At 45.4% G+C, this 17793-nt stretch overlaps 1 protein-coding gene across 5 annotated transcripts in view; it reads right to left on the bottom strand.

The window, feature by feature from the left end:
• CLEC16A (C-type lectin domain containing 16A) overlaps window positions 1-17793 on the bottom strand; it is a 239611-nt gene that overhangs the window by 165934 nt on the left and 55884 nt on the right. For 4 of the 5 annotated variants that reach the window (XM_073015174.1, XM_073015175.1, XM_007985728.3 and 1 more), the window contains one exon: window positions 14113-14344. In XM_073015174.1, coding sequence (XP_072871275.1) covers window positions 14113-14344 — 232 coding nt within the window. The remainder of the gene's footprint in view (window positions 1-14112; window positions 14345-17793) is intronic. The other variant, XM_037989855.2, reaches the window with a different exon arrangement.

Here is a 17793-nt window from a genome sequence, read left to right as displayed (position 1 = left end):
GAGTAAATAGTACAGAGAGATGGCTAAGAGCTGGAATGTGGGCGGGTGTGGAGGCTCATGCCTGTAATCCTAGCATTTTGGGAGGCCGAGGCAGGAGGATCCCTTGAGGTCAGGAGTTCGAGATCAGCTGGTAAAAACCTGTCACAAAAATTAGCCAGGTGTGGTGGCGGGTGCCTGTAATCCCAACTACCCGGGAGGCTGAGGCATGAGAATCGCTTGAACCCAGGTGGGAGGTGCAGTGAACCAAGATTGGGCCACTGCACTCCAGCCTGGGTGAGAGTGAGACTGTTTCAAAAAAAGAAAAGAAAAGAAAAAAAAAGAGCTGGAATATGGTGCAGAGGGCTGTCCGGGAAACATCACTCTTTCCTTTCTCCCATTTTCACCTCCACCAGCCTCCTTCAGGCGCTTAGTGCCCTCCAACTACCCTGGTCGTCTCCAAAGTGGGTATGGACCTCAGTGGGCATGCAAGATGATTCCCTAGGCAATAGGTCTTTTAATGCTTCTCATCTTTTAAAGTATATTTTGTTTCATACTGTCCATAATACTAGCACAATCATATATAATTTATAATACATAAATGTTTACACATATTTGGGAGATGTATGCTTAAATGTCATAGGTATATGTTTGCTTGTGTTTACTAACAAGACTTGCCATCAGACATCTGAAGACTCCCAAGCAAGCCTGTGAGGACAGCCTCCCCCTTGTCTCCCAGCCTCTGGCCTCTACCCTTTGAGGCAGAGGACGTGGCATAGGCCCACCTCCCCTACAGCTGCAAGTTCTCCTTCCCCAGGCTCAGCTCTGCCGTGCTTGGCTGACACAGTGGGAACTCAGCTCCAAGTACTTCCTAAGGTTACAGGGCCAAGCCCCAGTGCCCTGGCCTGGAGGCCAAGCTTCATGACATAGTTGTACCCTTTCTGGCTTAATCTCGTTGGACACCAGAAGAATTCTGGAGCAGAGAAGAGGGTGAAGACAATTCAGCACCAAACTCATCTAACTTTTTTTTTTAAGCCGCTGAATACTAATGTGAAGGGCAATTTTCCAGGGCTTCCCACCACAGTCAGCAGATGAGCGCAGAGCTGCTCCAGGAAAGGGTGGTGGGCACCAAATGCCTCTGACTGCCGTGGGCTCCCTGGTGCACTCCACAGAGGCCCCTTTCTGGAATTCTATGGCTTCACACAAAACTGCCTGAAAACCACCGGTTGGTCCAACCCCGGATATTGAACACCAGTGCACAGAAACCCAGAAGTACAGTGACTCTTAACACAGCTGGAAATGCAGCAGCAAAGCCAGGACCGCTCCCCCTTCTTCACCCCCAACCTCCATGTCACGTCTGGGTGCAGAACCAGGCCCACACGGGCCTCTCCACACAAAATGGGATTTCCAAACCCTGGCTGTGACACCTGTGCCCACAGCTGCACCTCACAGTCCTCATCCAGCTAGCACAGCTGTAGAGTGAGAGACTCTACTTAATTTTCTAGATGAATGCAGATCAGATCTTCAAAGGTCAAGGAAAAGTTTCTTGCCCTTCTTTTTGATAGTTTTATCCAAACAACCCTTATAGGTACTGAAACAACCCTTATAGGTCTGCCAGCTCCCTGAAGCTCTATGCAAAGTGCTATGTGGGCATGGGAATAGTCGGTAGCAGGTTTCTGGGGGAAAGGGCTCCCCAGATTCTCACTGCTGTAAAGTGAGTATCATCTTTAGAAGAGGATATCAAAGAGGACCTGACCTCTCCTGATGATCAGGGCCACAGGGAACCCCCTCATACTGCTACATCTGAATGTCGGCATGGTTCTGTGCCACTCTGGGCCCCAACTCCAGTTGTCCCTGCTGTCACTGGCCAGCCTCCCTCCCAAGGTGCAGGTGCCACACTGCTGCCACCAAGGAAAGCAGCTCAGTGGGCTACATGGATACAAATTTCCACCAATGGTCCCCAAGGCCGGGACTCAGGCACTGAGGCTGGATTCCCACGGGACTCTGACTGAACCTCAGTTATGATCCTATTTGGAGTTTGAAGGGACTGAAGCAATAGTTCAGCCCGTTTTGCTCAAACTTCAGTTACTTGCTTGCTTTTATGATTTCTGTCACGTCTCTGTGTTACCTGTACTATTTTTCATTTTATTTGAACTCTTACTTGTTTTTCACTTAAATACAGCTTAAAAGGAAAGTTTAACTCACTATTATACTCTACAACCTAGCAGCCCACTTGTAGGTATTTATGTGCAAGACACACCTCTGGCAGTAGGAAAATGCACACGCACAAGGATATTCACTGCAGTATGATTTGTAATTGCAAAATAATGGAAACTACCTAAATGCCCAGGCATAACAAACCGATGGAATCAACTATGGTACAAACACACAGTGCAGCTGTGAAAAGGAATGAAGAAGATATGAGAACTGATGTGGAGTAATTTCCGGAGATACTGCTAAGTGGAAGGAACACATATGCTATCCTGTGTGTAAGAAAGGAAAAGAGGAAAACATACACAAATCTGCTTATTTTTACAGAAAGAAACAGAGGAAGGATACTTCAGTTACCCAATCAAGTTGGTTATCTATAATGGATGGCAGGAATGAAATGAAAGGGATGTGGAACAGAAGAAAGATACTTCTTTGAATATAACTTTTTGCATAGTTTTGAGTTTGCTAATATTCCATGCATTTTAAAAAGGAAAATTAATTAAATGAATGAGAATGAGAAGGAAGAACCCTAAACTGGAAGTTTTAAAAAAGAATTCAAATCTTTTTATTATTATTATTATTATTATTATTATTATTATTATTATTATTTTGAGACAGAGTCTCACTCTGTTGCCCCGGCTGAAGTGTAGTGGTATGATCTCAGCTCACTACAACTTCTGCCTCCCAAGTTCAAGCAATTCTCCTGCCTCAGCCTCCCGAGTAGCTAGGATTACAGGTGCGCGCCACCATGCCTGGCTCATTTTTAAATTTTTATTTAAAATATTTATCTTTGAGACACAGTCTCACTCCATCGCCTAGGCCAGAGTACAGTGGCATGATTTTGGCTCACTGCAACCTCTGCCTCCCGAGCTAAAGGGGTTCTCCAGCCTCAGCCTCCTGAATACCGGGACTACAGGTGCACATCACCATGCCTGGCTAATTTTTTTGTATTTTTGGTAGAGACAGGGTTGTACCATGTTGGTCAGGTCGGTCTCAAACTCCTGACCTCAAATGATCTGCCCGCTTTGGCCTCCCAAAGCGCTGGGATTACAGGTGTAAGCCAGCACGCCTGGCCTCATTTTTGTATTTTTAGCAGAGATGGGGTTTCACCATGTTGGTCAGGCTGGTCTCAAACTCCTGACTTCAAATGATCCGCCCAAGTCAGCCTCCCAAAGTGCTGGGATTACAGGTGTGAGCCACCATGCCTGGCCTAAATCGAAATTTATTTTAAGTGAATGCCAAATCTACTCTCAATGGGGAAAGGAAGGATGCTAAGACTAATCCAAGTAGCTTATGAACACAATACAGCAGATCTTTGAATAACATCATTTCATTCAACATTGTTACATTATAACATGGATGAGAATAGTAAGAAAAAAACCGATTTCCAGCCCCGGCCACTGTCTATGTGGAGTCTGCATGTTCTTGCCATGTCTGCATGGGTTTTTGCCATGTATTCTGGTTTTCTCCCTCATCCCAGAGATGTACACCTTAGGTTCCCCTGGCGTGTCTACACGGACGCAGTCTGAGTGAGTGTGGGGCGTGTGAGTGTGCCCTGTAACAGGATGGAGCCCTGTCCAGAGTTGGCTCCCACCTGGCATCCTGAGGTACCCAGGTTCTGGCCATACAAGACTCTGAACTGGAAATACACGAGTTGGAAAACAAATGAATACAAATGCTTGTCAAATAACAATTCACAAAGCAGACAATAATACAAATACATGACAATACATGATATGGTATGAAAGCATTCAGCAAGCCTACCAGATTTGTGATTGTTTTTGAACTTCGTGCAGGCAGGAGGTGCTCCTTACAATTTTCACTTTGCAAACATTTATTCCTTGATTTAACCCACCACCACCATGACTGCTGTTCACTCATTAATTCACCAAAAATTGGGTAAGTAAGTATCTTACATGTTTTCATAAATCTTTTTTTTTCTTTTTTTTGAGACGGAGTCTTGCTCTGTCACCCAGGCTGGAGTGCAGTGGCATGATCTCGGCTCACTGCAAGCTCCTCCTCCCAGGTTCACACCATTCTCCTGCCTCAGCCTCCCGAGCAGCTGGGACTACAGGCATGTGCCATCACGCCCAGCTAATTTTTTGTATTTTTAGTAGAGACGAGGTTTCACCATGTTAGCCAGGATGGTCTTGATCTCCTGACCTCGTGATCCACACGCCTTGGCCTCCCAAAGTGCTGGGATTACAAGTGTGAGCCACCACGCCCAGCCCATAAATCTTTCTTAAGTGTATGTATAGCTCACATTTATTTCAATGTTTAATGCTAGAAGTGTTTTGGGCCTTTATTTACAAGTTAGATGATGTTTTTGTGACCAGAAATATGCCACAGGAACTTAACTCCTGTTGGTATCAACTCACCTATGGTAAAATTGGTTTCTTTCTATATCATTTCCCTTAAGGTCACAGTTTCCAAGAACCTATCCATGATATTAAGTGAGGACTTAGTGTGCTCAGCTATATATCCTCAAATTGAGGATAAGTAAAGCATTGGGATGGGCATGGGGGAGGGAAAATTGCAAAAACATCCTAAACTGTTTGTTTTTTTAAGCAATAAACAACTGTAAGTAAAGCAATTCTGAAGCTTTTAGATGCATTATAGGATTGGGCAAATCAGTAAGCAGATGTTGTTAGGAGTCAGGGCTCTCAGCGTACAAGAAAAAACATACAAATCTAAGATGGGAGGGGACAAGAAAAAAAAACCAGTAAGTTCACTGGAATTGGGGGTACTGGTATGAACATATGATTCTAAAATATGTGTGTGCCATGGAATACTATGCAGCTATAAAAAAGGATGAGTTTGTGTCCTTTGTAGGGACATGGATGCAAATGGAAACCATCATTCTCAGCAAACTATTGCAAGAACAGAAAACCAAACACCTCATGTTCTCATTCATAGGTGGGAATTGAACAATGAGATCACTTGGACACGGGAAGGGGAACAGCACACACTGGGTCCTATTGTGGGGAGGGGGGAGAGGGAAGGGATGGCATTGGGAGTTATACCTGATGTAAATGACGTGTTGATGGGTGCTGACGAGTTGACAGGTGCAGCACACCAACATGGCACATGTATATATTTGTAACAAACCTGCACGTTGTGCACATGTACCCTAGAACTTAAAGTATAATAAAAAAATAAATAAATAAAAAATAAAAATAAATAAAAAAATAAAAAATTCAAAATAATAATAAAATAAAATACGTGTACGCATGTTTGTATGTATGTATATGTAGGCATGTATAAATGTACACTTTGTATATGTACATACATAGATTTCCTAGCTTTGTTCACTGAAAGGGCCAAACTGCAAAGACACCTCAGTAGCAATGAGCACATCCAGTGCCCAAATCTTGGCCTCTAATACCCCTGTCCATGGACAGGAGCCAGAGAAATGGTTAATTCTAGGGACAGGCAGAGGAGGTACTAGATGAACAGAGAACACCATGTTATGCCAGAAAGTGTAAGGGACTGCTCAAAAAAGCACGGGGCAAGCACATGACAGCCAGCTTGAAACGGTTCCTGCAGGCCAACTCTGGGACAATTTAAGCACCAAAATCATTAAATACAGTAATGCACTATAAACCATTAGAAAATTGGAATCCATGATTCCACACCAATAAGAGATAAATAAATAAATGAGAAGAAGGGAGAGGTCTTGCTTACAACAGAATGCCAAGGGCTGACTTTTAAACACAGAGTGAACGCTGAAGGTGGAAATTCATCTTTTCCTGCCCATCATGGTAATGACTGAACCAGGCAAGAATCATAAACAAATGCCAATCTAAGGGGGAATTTTTAACAAGAGACAGGGTATCTATATGATCCCAAAGTGTCTCCCTGTGGACTGCTTATTAGTTGGGAAGAAAAGAAAGGTCATTACACAATACAGAAACTGGGCAACACCTTAGTCATGTGACCAAAATGAACATCACCCAAGAGGGACAGAAGGACATCATGTGCCTCCAGATGTGACATGCTGAGAAGTGCATGACATCACCTATGCCATGTTCCAGCCAAGAATGCATAACCTCAGTCTAATCACAAGTACACATCAGACAAAGACAAAATGAAGGACGTTTTATTAGAACAAGAAAAGGGGGAGGTTCTGTATTCCTCAAAAAAAAGTGAATGTTGCAAAAGAGAAAGAGACGGTGGAAATGTTCCAGAATAAAGGAGGCTGGAGGCGTGACAACAGAAGGCACCACCCGCCTCTGGATTGGACCTTGCACTGGAGGAGAGAATATGCGAGAAAGACATTATTAGGCTAATACAACAGGAACACTGCAGGAGAATACTATGAAGTTGACAGCTGTGTTGTGCTCACAAATGATAACACCTTTTTTTTTTTTTTTAGACAGAGTCTCGCTTTGTCGCCCAGACTGGAGTGCAGTGGCCGGATCTCAGCTCACTGCAAGCTCCGCCTCCCGGGTTCACGCCATTCTCCTGCCTCAGCCTCCCGAGTAGCTGGGACTACAGACGCCCGCCACCTCGCCCGGCTAGGTTTTTGTATTTTTTAGTAGAGACGGGGTTTCACTGTGTTAGCCAGGATGGTCTCGATCTCCTGACCTTGTGATCCGCCCGTCTCGGCCTCCCAAAGTGCTGGGATTACAGGCTTGAGCCACCGCGCCCGGCCGATAACACCTTAATCTTAGCAAACGCTCATGAAGCTTCAGGAGGAAACGGGCATGATGGATGTGTGTGGAGTGTGTGGGGCGGGTGTGCAGACAGAGAAAATACAATAGGAAAGTAAATGGTATGAAATGTTACAGGGGAAACTGGGTAAAGGGTAAACAGATGTTCTTTATACTATTTTTGGTTTTGAAACTTTTGTAAATTTGAAATTACTTTCAAATAAAAAGTTTGGGAAAATTACCATGAGCATAAAACCAATATAAATAGAAAGCAACTATAAAAATATACATGATGAATAAACAAAAAGGTGCTAGGGCCTGTTGTGTGCAATTGAGAAAGGGAGATTCATAAACATGAATGATGTATTCAAGTATTAAATACCTGCCACAGCAAATATGCAGGCTCCCCCCACCCACCCTATCCCCTGCCCTGGAGATAATCATTTAGAATTAGAGCTTTTGCACCATCTTCTTTTTTTTTTAAGAAACAAGGTCTCACTCTGTCACCCCGGCTGGAGTGTGTGGCACAATCACAGTTCACTGTAGCTTCAACCTCCCAGGCTCAAGGGATTCTTCCACCTCAGCCTCCGGAGTAGCTGGGACCACAGGTACGCACCATTACGACTGGCTAATCTTTAATTTTTTGTACAGACAGGGGTCTCACTATGTTGCCTGGCTGGTCTTGAACTTCTGGGCTCAGGGGATCCTCTTGGGTTGACCTCCCGAAGTGCTGGGATTACAGGTGTGAGCCACTGCGCCTAGCCACCATATTCTTTAAGGCTCTCTCTGTACCACCTAAAACCATCTCCATATTCTGCAGTGGGAGAAATACTTACGTACCCTCAACTCTGCATGTTAAGGCAGGGGAAACTGAAGTACCAAGGCATTAGGCGATGGGTCTCTGCCCCAGGCCGCTGTGGACTCCTCTCTTTGCACTGCCCACCTGAGTTGCTGAAATGAGCACCTGCACAGTATCAGTTCCCATGCCAGGTACCATGGCCTGTCATCTCCAACACTCCAGCACCTAGCCTGGTAAGTTTCCAGCCTCTGGGAGCTGAGTAATATGATTACCATCCCACAGCTCATGAGGTTACAAAGCTGGGAGTGGGAACTCAAATCTCCAACTTATTTTGCTTTGGCCAGTACCACCCAGACCCTCCACAGCCTCTATCAATTCTACAAAAGCCTCAAAGGCAGGAACGGATTTGTATACCCATGTTTATAGCGGCATTATTCCCAATAGCCAAAAGTGGAAGCAATTCAAGCGTCCATCAACAGAGCAGTGGATAAAGAAATGTAGTCTAGCCATACAATGGAATTATTATTCAGCCTAAAAAAAAGAAAGAGAAGGAAATCCCAGCACATGCTACAACATGAATGAACCTTGAGGACTTCATGCTAAGTGATCAAGCCAGGCACAAAAGACAATACTGTATGATTCCATTTGAATAAACGACCTAGAGCAGTCAAACCCACAAAGACAGAACATCAAAGGGTGGGGTGGGGAGTTATTAAATGGGCACAGTTTTGGTTTTACAAGATGAAAAATGAAAAGCGTTCTGGAGACAGATGGTGGTGATGGTTATACAATGTAAATGTACTTTTTTTTTTTTTTTTTTGGTCACTCTGTCGCCCAGGCTGGACTGCAGTGCATGATCTCGGCTCACTGCAAGCTCCGCCTCTCGGGTTCACGCCATTCTCCTGCCTCAGCCTCCTGAGTAGCTGGGACTACAGGCCCCCGCCACCACACCTGGCTAATATTTTGTATTTTTTTTAGTAGAGACAGGGTTTCACCATGTTGGCCAGGATGTTCTCGATCTCCTGACCTCGTGATCCACCCGCCTCGGCCTCCCAAAGTGCTGGGATTACAGGTGTGAGCCACTGCGCCCGGCCGAATGTACTTAACACTACTAAAATGTGTACTTAGAAATGATTCAGATGGTAAATTTTATGTTATATGTATTTTACCATAAGTTTAAAAAAAGAAAAAAAAAAAAGGGAGCCGGGAAGGCTACATCTTTCCATTTGTTGTCCAAGTAGTGCCTGTGTGGGGAGGCACTGGTGTGGGCCAGGAGAGTCCTGAGGGCCCTTAGCACCCAAGGACGTCCACTTCTGCCTCTCCATATGGCAGCTCTGGCCAGATCCTTGAGCTTCCCCGATACTCTGACACACTCAGTTTTCAAATTACAGCAATAATTTATCAACTCGCCCAGGGTGATGTCCATTCGAATCTGATTAATATTTGGTAAATGAAGCGCTTTTCAGGGAAATGGCAGGCATGGCCTCCCAATAGTCTTTGACTTCACAATTTCAAGGATTTTCTCAACTGCCCTCTGTGTTCCATATTCCAGCAATCACAGCAAGGACAGACTAAAAAAAGAGGGCAAGAGGGAAATAAGAAGACCTTCAAAGGAAGGCTAAGGGGAAAGATGCCTGGCTGGTTACCTAGGATATAAGGGACAGCCTGCATGTAATTGGCTGGCTTTTTAGCAATGACCGAGAGTACGTGTGCTAAGTGCTGTAAGTACTGGCGGCACCCCTTCCTTTGTTTTTTTAATTATCTTCTTCTGCCCAGCAGGAGATTGAGTTGAGAACGGTTTTCGGGAAGTTGCTCTTCAAAGGCTTTGTCCTAATTCACCTCCAATCCTCCTCCTTATCCCAGTTAAGCCCATCTGAAAAGCTGACGGCCCCACAACATCACTCTACTGCAGCACCTGGGCTTGCTGATGCTTCTTCTCCCTCTTTTCCCACCATTACACACACACGTATACACAAACACACTCACTCTCACACATACTCACACCTGCACACTCACTAAGCTCACTTACTAGCTGTAGAAATTAAAAGAGAAACGGGTCCCACAGAAACGTGCTTGGTGTCCAAGTGGAGTTCACACAGCCACGCTCAAATTGCTGTTTGGGCGCCTCACTCTGCCCTCCATCTTGGCCGGGGTTCGTAGAAAGCTCGTGTGTCACATGCTGAAAGCTACAGTGTTGATGTTCTCACTTATGCCAATCTGAGGCCCAGGCATTACGAAGCCCCGTCTACAGGTGGAGAAGTGCAGAGAGGGCAATTACTTGCCCAGAGCCACACAGCTGTTGAGGCGCAGAGCTGGGATTCAGATCTCAACTCCCCAATAGTCAGTCCCTGGCTTGCCCCAACCAAGACACTGCCAGGCCTGGGGTTGGCTCTAATTTTGAAAGAGTAGCTGGAAATGAGGCCAGGTTTCATCTCATTTCAGTAGAGACTTCCAAAAGAAAAACAAAAAAGGCAAAGATGGGTCTCTGAACTCCCAGGTACCCCCTCAAACCCAGCTAACCTGGCAGGTTCAAAGGCCTATCGTCTTTACTCCATGCCCTTGCTGGAATTTCAACAAATGAGGAGGCTTTGAAGGTCAGGCCGGGCAATTACTTTTTCCATAGGCAAAAAAACACTAGTCCAGCCCTATTTTTAGATGAGGAGTTTGAAGGATTCAGTCCCTGGGATATGCTTATTAGGTTACTGCTCTAAGTAAATTCCAAAAGAGATAACTGTCCTTTCAGACTCAAGGGCGAGCTAAAAAACAAGCACGTGCCCTAGGATGTCTGTCTTCCTGGGCAGACTGAATACTTCTTTGCCTACAGGGACGATGAAATCCCTCTTCTTTTAGTACTTAATTTCTGCAAATTTAAGGGCCCTGTGATTTCTCGGTTGCAGAATGAGTCACCCATTACTTGGGACCTGAGGCAGAGCAAATTTCTCTGTAGACTGGGGACGGGAGCGGATGGGTCAGGGGTGCACATTCATTTCACACAACTTCCTTGTCTGAGCTTACATCTGGAGGAGGTGTGAATTCTGGGTGCTGCATTTGTAAAAAATAAAAAAAAAAAACCATGCACACACACTAATGCCATATCCAAATCAGGTCATGGCAAAACTGTGCCTCGTGACCACATGCCTTTTTAACTCCCGTATTTTCCCCGTCTTTTAAAGTCAAAATTTCACGACTAAAATGGAATTGGCAGGGTATGCGGAGGCAGAGTGTCAGCATCTCTTTCCTTAAGAGTCACCATGTCCGTCTGTCGATAAGTGCATAGATCTAGGGACAATGAAAGGAGCTTCTAGAGAAGAAATAATGTGGAAGAGAAAAGAGCCACATGTCTATCTCAAAATAGGATGGCAGAAGATGGCCTTGAGAGAGAAGGGGAGTACCCAGAAATACAGCATGACTTTCTAGGGGGAAATCTGCTGTTTCTGCTGGCCCAGCATCCATGCCCCTTACTTCTGATAAACGCATCTCATTTGTTACTGAGGGAGCCACTGTAGCATAGATTTGTCATGTGGGATTGGCCAACTGGTCCAGAATATCTCTGGGGGTGGGGGGTGGGGGGTGGACCCAAGCCAGGCCCACAGTACCCACAAGCATTGGCCCCAGGACTTTAGTGGCAGCCACTGGGAAGGAGAACCTCCCCCCACCCGCTCCACTTGCTGGCCAAGCTGGCAGGATGTGAGCGCACCTGGGCCCAGTCTTGTCCAAGCTTCCCAGGAACATGAACAATAAATACCCTCTTTGCTTAAGCCAGTCTGAGCTGGATTTCTAAATCTTGCAATCACAAGTATCAATGTATCTTTACTTAAAAAAAAAAAAAAAGTCATCACGTGAATTATATTTCCTATATTCAGAAATTTCCAGACAGGGACAATGAGGCCCAGAACTTCAAGAGGCCATCCGAGACACACAATAAACCTAGATGCTGAGACATGACCACAAGTCAGATCTCGCATCTTTTAGGCACCGCCCAGCATCTACAGTGTTCTCTGGTATGCAGTGTGAATGAGAAAATGTGCCTGACACCCTTCCAACTCACAGGAATTAACAGCTGTGCAGTTTAATCCAAACACAGATACAGTCTAAGGAGAGAACACCCACTAATTGCACCTTCACATTTACAAATATTCAAGAGAGCAAATATCTAATTCAGAAAGCTCAGAACACAAGTGCTATTGCCTGGCAGGACCGGTCTATGAAAGTTGTATTTATTTATGGTGAGCTGAGTGACAAAATGACAGATCCATCATATTTTGAAATGACTAATGTGCTCAAGAAATCAGGAGGGCATCAAAATTGCAGAGGGGGTCATTGAGAGTCATGTGTGACTGAGCCCTAAAGCACCAACTGTCCAAGCAAAGTCTCTGGGGAGATTCCTGGGTCCTGTGTAGCATGATTTGGCTGAGTAACCACCTGGAAAACAGACTTTTGGAGGCGGCGGAAATTCGTTCCCTTGTACCCTGCCCAGGGCAGTCAGGCACAGCTTCCAGGAGCCCCTACTCTAATTCAAGCAGTTCAAGCTGAAACAGCAGCCTGCAGAACTGGCCTGAAGTCCCTGTGTGCCAGTACTGGGCTGGCTGGCTGACTAATTTGATTGTGATTTTGGAGCCAAGCCTGCCTGATCCGCACCACTGTTAGTCACAACTGAGGCCTGGTTAGAGACCATCCTTAAAAGGACTGGAACAAAAGAGGTAGCATCTTTCTAAAGCAAAACTGATGAGAACACAATGCACAAAATGAGGTGAAGACGTCCATTTATCCCCCAGTGTGGCAAAAGAACAACTAAACCTAGGGATTAGGCAGACATTTTTCTTCTGCATTAACAACAAAATAATCAGAATGACCCCAATAAGCAAATTAGCATGGCTTACCTTGTGTTTGGCCCTCCCCTTCCCACCACAGTGATATTTACTGGTAAAGGCTTCCCAGGCCAAAAATGAATTCCTAAACCAAAATGCCTACTGCACACTTTAAACAGAAATAAGAGGAGGTTGGAGACCTCAACCTTAAAAAGAGGTCTGGGTGGCATCAGAGAGGCATTCTGGTTACACTTGTCGAAATGTGATCATGGTATTCACCGACAACTGCCAAGAAAGTCATGATGGGGCAAGCAAGGTGGTGGCGGGGGCATGCTTTGGCGGCAGAATCTCAGGCAACTCCCAAAAGCAAATAAGCTCCCAGTCACTGAACGAGTGGCTCTGTGTTACAGCTTCAGATGCTCTGGACTGGGAAGCTCATGCAGTCCTTGCTGACAGGGCTGTGGAGAGATGGCCTCAGAGCAGCCACTCTGCGCCCAAGGCCCAGAAGGAGGGCTCACAGGAAGTGTTCCCCACACCCACAGAGACTGCAGCCAGGCTGCTGAGGAGATGCCAAGTTCATTCCAGAAGGCGTGGCCAGACCTTCCTGAGAAGAGCCCCAACTCCACTTCTACCAAGTATCAAGCTCCCCATCACTTCCCGTTGCCCCCAGCCCCAGTGCCCAGGACCACGTGCAGAGACCCCAGCTGTGCGGCTGAGTCCGACCCTTGACACAAGCAATAGGGCAGTTCCAGTTTGCTTAGTCCCAGAGTAAATGACCTCCAATTCAAGAAGGTTTTAGCATCTCAACAAGAGGGAGGTGAAAACCAGAACTCCCAACGAGGGCAAAAGGAGGAACGAATGATTTTGCTTACACACATACTACACATGAGTGCACCTCACTCTAAACAGATAGGACTTAAACAATCTTAATGTAAGAATTGAGGGAGTTATATTTTATTTTTTAGTATTTTAAAAATACCACCCTTTTTTTTTTTTTTGTAAAGACAGGTCTCGTCACGTTGGCGAGGCTGGTCTCAAGTTCCTGGGCTCAAGTGATCCTCCCACCTTGGCTTCCCAAAGTGCTGGGATTAAAGTGTGAGCCATTGCACTTGGTCTACAAGCATATCATTTCATTAAACACAAATCCTCTTTCTTCCCACAGTGCACAGGATGCAAATCATAACCCCCGGTTATTGGGAATAATTATATCAGCAATAAGGATAAAGATAATAATAATTCCATGCTGCTCCTACTGTCATAATAATGACAAATACTTCTGCAGCGTTGAATCCTTCGCAGCATTTAACATGGGCCAGGCGCTGTTTGGAGCACATTGCACATATTCACTCATTTCATTCTTGTATGAACACTATAAAGTAGGTACTATTTGTTACCCTCCTTTAAGGTGGGAAAACCTGGCTCCAGGTCACCCATCCCAGGAGGGTGGGACTTGCCCTAGATCTGCATGTGACACACACCTACAGCAGCCTCCGAGTGGCAGGGCTGTACCCAATGAGGTACGCCAGTGTGAGGAAGGAACCGCATCACTGGCTGGATACTGGGGGGAGCAGAAGTCAGGGCGGAGAGGGCACAGGTGGCAGCCTCGCTGGCGGGCTGGCTGGCAGCGCAGGCGCAGGCGCAGGGCGGCGTTCACAGGGACACTCACCTTCACTCTCCCCACTCGTCTTGATGCCTTTTGAACCACCCTCTGTACCTTTAGCCTTCTCGGCGTCTTCTTGGGCATCCTCGGCGGGCCCTTTCTCCTCATCTTCTTCTTCCCCAACGTTTTTGTAGTTGGGTCTCTTTTGCACCCGCCTCTTGCCCTTGTGCTTGTTCATCTCAAGGGACCGCTCGAGTGTCTCGGTGGGTTTAATGAAGCACCGAATGCTGGGCTTGGCCTAGGAAAGTCCAACGAAGGCAACAGGTGAATTCGAACACTGGAATCCTGCTAGATGCTATCAAGTTGCCCAAAAGTTTCTGTCCTAAGAAACCCATCGCCAAAAGAAACCATTATATCATAAGATAGCTGCACTCGCATGTTTACTGCGGGACTATTCACAATAGCAAAGACATGGAATCAGCCTAAGTGTCCACCAACAGAGGACTGGATAAAGAAAATGATGTGTATATACACAATGGCATAGTATTCAGCCCTAAAAAACAAGGAAATCATGTCTTTTGCAGCAACATGGGAACGATTATCTTAAGTGAAATAACTCAGACACTTATTGCATATTCTCATAAGCAGGAGCTAAATAACATGTACACATGACAGCAGGGTGTGGGATGATGGACAACGAGACTGGGAGAAGTGGAGGAGTTGGACGGGGTGGATGGTGGGAGGGTGTTTAGTGGGTCCAGTGCGCATTACTCCAGTGATGGATGCACTAAAGGTCCTGACTTTACCACAATGCAATACATCAATGTGGCAACACTGCCCTTTTACTCCATGAATACAGATAATAAAAACATCTTTTAATACAGAGAAATTAATCTCCAAAACAAATGCCACCTCCAGATCTATTATTTTGCCCATTATTAACATCATCATCAAACAATCAAAACAACAGTGCCAGCTACCATTTACTGTCTACCGCCCTAAGTCAGAAATGGTGCACTTTACCAGTAGCAGCTCTACACTCCCCAAATGTTAGCTGTTTGTGTAAGGGAAACTTCTGATGAACACTTCTGTGGTACTTTCTTATGTGCCAGACGCTGTTCTCAGGCTCTGATTCTATGATCTCACTTGAACTTTACAGCAACTCCATGAGATATTACTGTGTCATCCTCATTTTACAGGTGAAGAAACTGAAGCACAGAGACAGAAAAGGATCTGCCCGAGGTCACAAAGCCGGGAGGTGGCAGAACCGGGATTCAAAACCATGTACCAGCCACACAAGCTATGTCTTAGCTACAGCCCACTGATATTATTATTAATTTTAACCCAAATAAGTTCATTTTAAACAAAACTATCATTACAGGAAATGAAACACGAGTGTGCCTTGCTATTGCATTAAACATAAATAACCAGAAAGAAAAAGCCAAGTGTAGTGGGTGTTGTCAAATTCTGGCTCTCATTAGAAACGGAGCCTAGTAAGTATCAGCAATAAGTCAAAGATCAGCTTGCCCCAAAGGACGAAGTTCTTCCTTAAAAAAGTCAGAGATGGCTGGGCCTGGTGGCTCACGTCTCTAATCCCAGCACTTTGTGGGGCTGAGGCGGGAGGACTGCTTGAGGCCGGGAGGTCAAGGCTTCAGTGAGCAAGATCGTGCCACTACAATCCAGCTTGGGTGACAGAATGAGGCCAGTGTCAACTGTGGTTCATGCTTCACATTGCTCTATCTCAGTCTTTTTAACAACCATCATACATAGGAATTATCAGTCCCATTTTTATCGTTGAGAAAATGGAGGCGCAGAAAGGTTAAATAACTTGCCCAGTGTCACACAGCTACTGAGTTGGAGTCAGAATTTGAATTGGGGCTTCTTGGGGCTTGCCAATTCCAAAGTTCACACTCTTCCTAAAAGAACAGTGTTTCACCAGGAGCTCAAGCTTAATTACACATTTACTGCTCTTTAAAGAGGAAGGCCAGGCAGGGTGGCTCACACCTGTAATCCCAGCAATTTGGGAGACCAAGCTGGGAGGATTTCAAGACCAGCCTGGGCAACATGGCAAAACCCCATCTCTACAAAAAATAGAAAAATTAGCTGGGCATGGTGGCATGCCCATGTAGTTCTAGCTACTTGAGAGGCTGAGGTAGGAGGATGGCTCGAGCCCAGGAGGCAGAGGTTGCAGTGAGTAAGATGGCGCCACTGCACTCTAGCCCAGGCGACAGAGTGAGACATTGTCTCAAAACAGAAAAGAAAAGAAAAAAAAGAATACAGACATGCAAACAGACTAGAAAGGGGCAAAAGACAGAAGAAAATTGATTTATTAAGGGCAGGATTTTGATTGAAGTGTTTTTCTCTTACCACAGTCTGAATAATGTTCAGATATCATTTTGTCATTTAAAGAAAGTTTTAAAATAAACTTTTCCATTATCTTGATATAGATTATCCATCTGAATTTACCCCAAACGACCACCAATTATATAGGGGCCAGCGCACCTTGCCAATAAATGGAAATGCGCTCAAGGAACACAGATTAATTTCAATAATGCTCAAAACAAAACCTAATTGAAAGCTGAATTAGCATCCAAATACAAACATTAATTTTTATTTGCCCACTGTGGATTATTCAACCACAAAAAAAATGACAGATAAATTGCTACATGATTCTACTGTCCAGGAAACCCAGATAGCGTATTACAGACGCCAATAACCGAGGGCCCCCAGATGGGAGCGTTCTGAGAATGCACTGCTTGACAGACAGTATCCATCAGAGCCCACTTAGGAGGCTGGGTGATCGAATGCAGCCTAGTCACCCTCTCATCTCCTGAAGCATCTAACCCAGGAAGTTAGCTTCCTCCCATCACTGCCGACTCCTAGTGAATTTCAGAATTTCAGAGCCGGCCACATAGCAATCAAAGCTTTCAGACACAGACAATAAGAGACCAAGCACAGGGCAAAACGTCCCCTAGTTTGAAATTATGAGCCGAAATTCACATGGACAGATGTAGAAACCCCTCCCTAAGCTCTGTGTGGACTCAGATGCACAGAACAAGTTGGCAGAACTGATGAAGTGAAACACAGTGCTCAGTGCCTGGGGCTGGCCAGAGTGGTCTGAACCCCAACCCAGCTGGCCCATCACAGGCCTCAGGTTCCTGTTCTAAAACATGGGGAGAGTAATTCCGGCCCCCTAGAACCAAAGGAACCCATGGACGTAAAGTTCCTTCAGAGGCCGGGCGTGGTAGCTCACGCCTGTAATCCCAGCACTTTGGGAGGCCCAGGCAGGCGGATCACCTGAGGTCAGGAGTTTGAGACCAGCCTGGCCGATATAGTGAAACCCCGTCTCTACTAAAAATACAAAAAATTAGCCAGGTGTGGTGATGGGCACTTGTAGTCCCAGCTACTCGGGAGGCTGGGGCAGGAGAATCGATTGAACCTGGGAGGCAGAGGTTGAAGTAAACCAAGATCAAACCACTGCACTCCAGTCCGGGCACAACAGAGTGAGACTCTGTCTCAAAATAAATAATAAATAAATAAATAAATAAATAAATAATAAAGTTCCTTCAGAGAGTGCCGAAACGGTGAACATCCAACACAAAACGTTACCTTCTTTTCCCTGCCTACATCTAAAAAAAAGAAAAAAAAAATCAGCTGCAAGAATGAATTTTAAAACTTTCCAAAGGGATCTGCTTTTCTCAGCGATCAGGTGTCTGGTGTGGGAGGGCATGCTTACTGGGGAAATTT

Source organism: Chlorocebus sabaeus, chromosome 5 (genome assembly GCF_047675955.1).
Source record: "Chlorocebus sabaeus isolate Y175 chromosome 5, mChlSab1.0.hap1, whole genome shotgun sequence".
Classification (NCBI taxonomy): Eukaryota; Metazoa; Chordata; class Mammalia; order Primates; family Cercopithecidae; genus Chlorocebus; species Chlorocebus sabaeus.
Note: the sequence above shows the minus strand (reverse complement) of the source record. Positions and strands in the feature narration are given on the sequence as shown.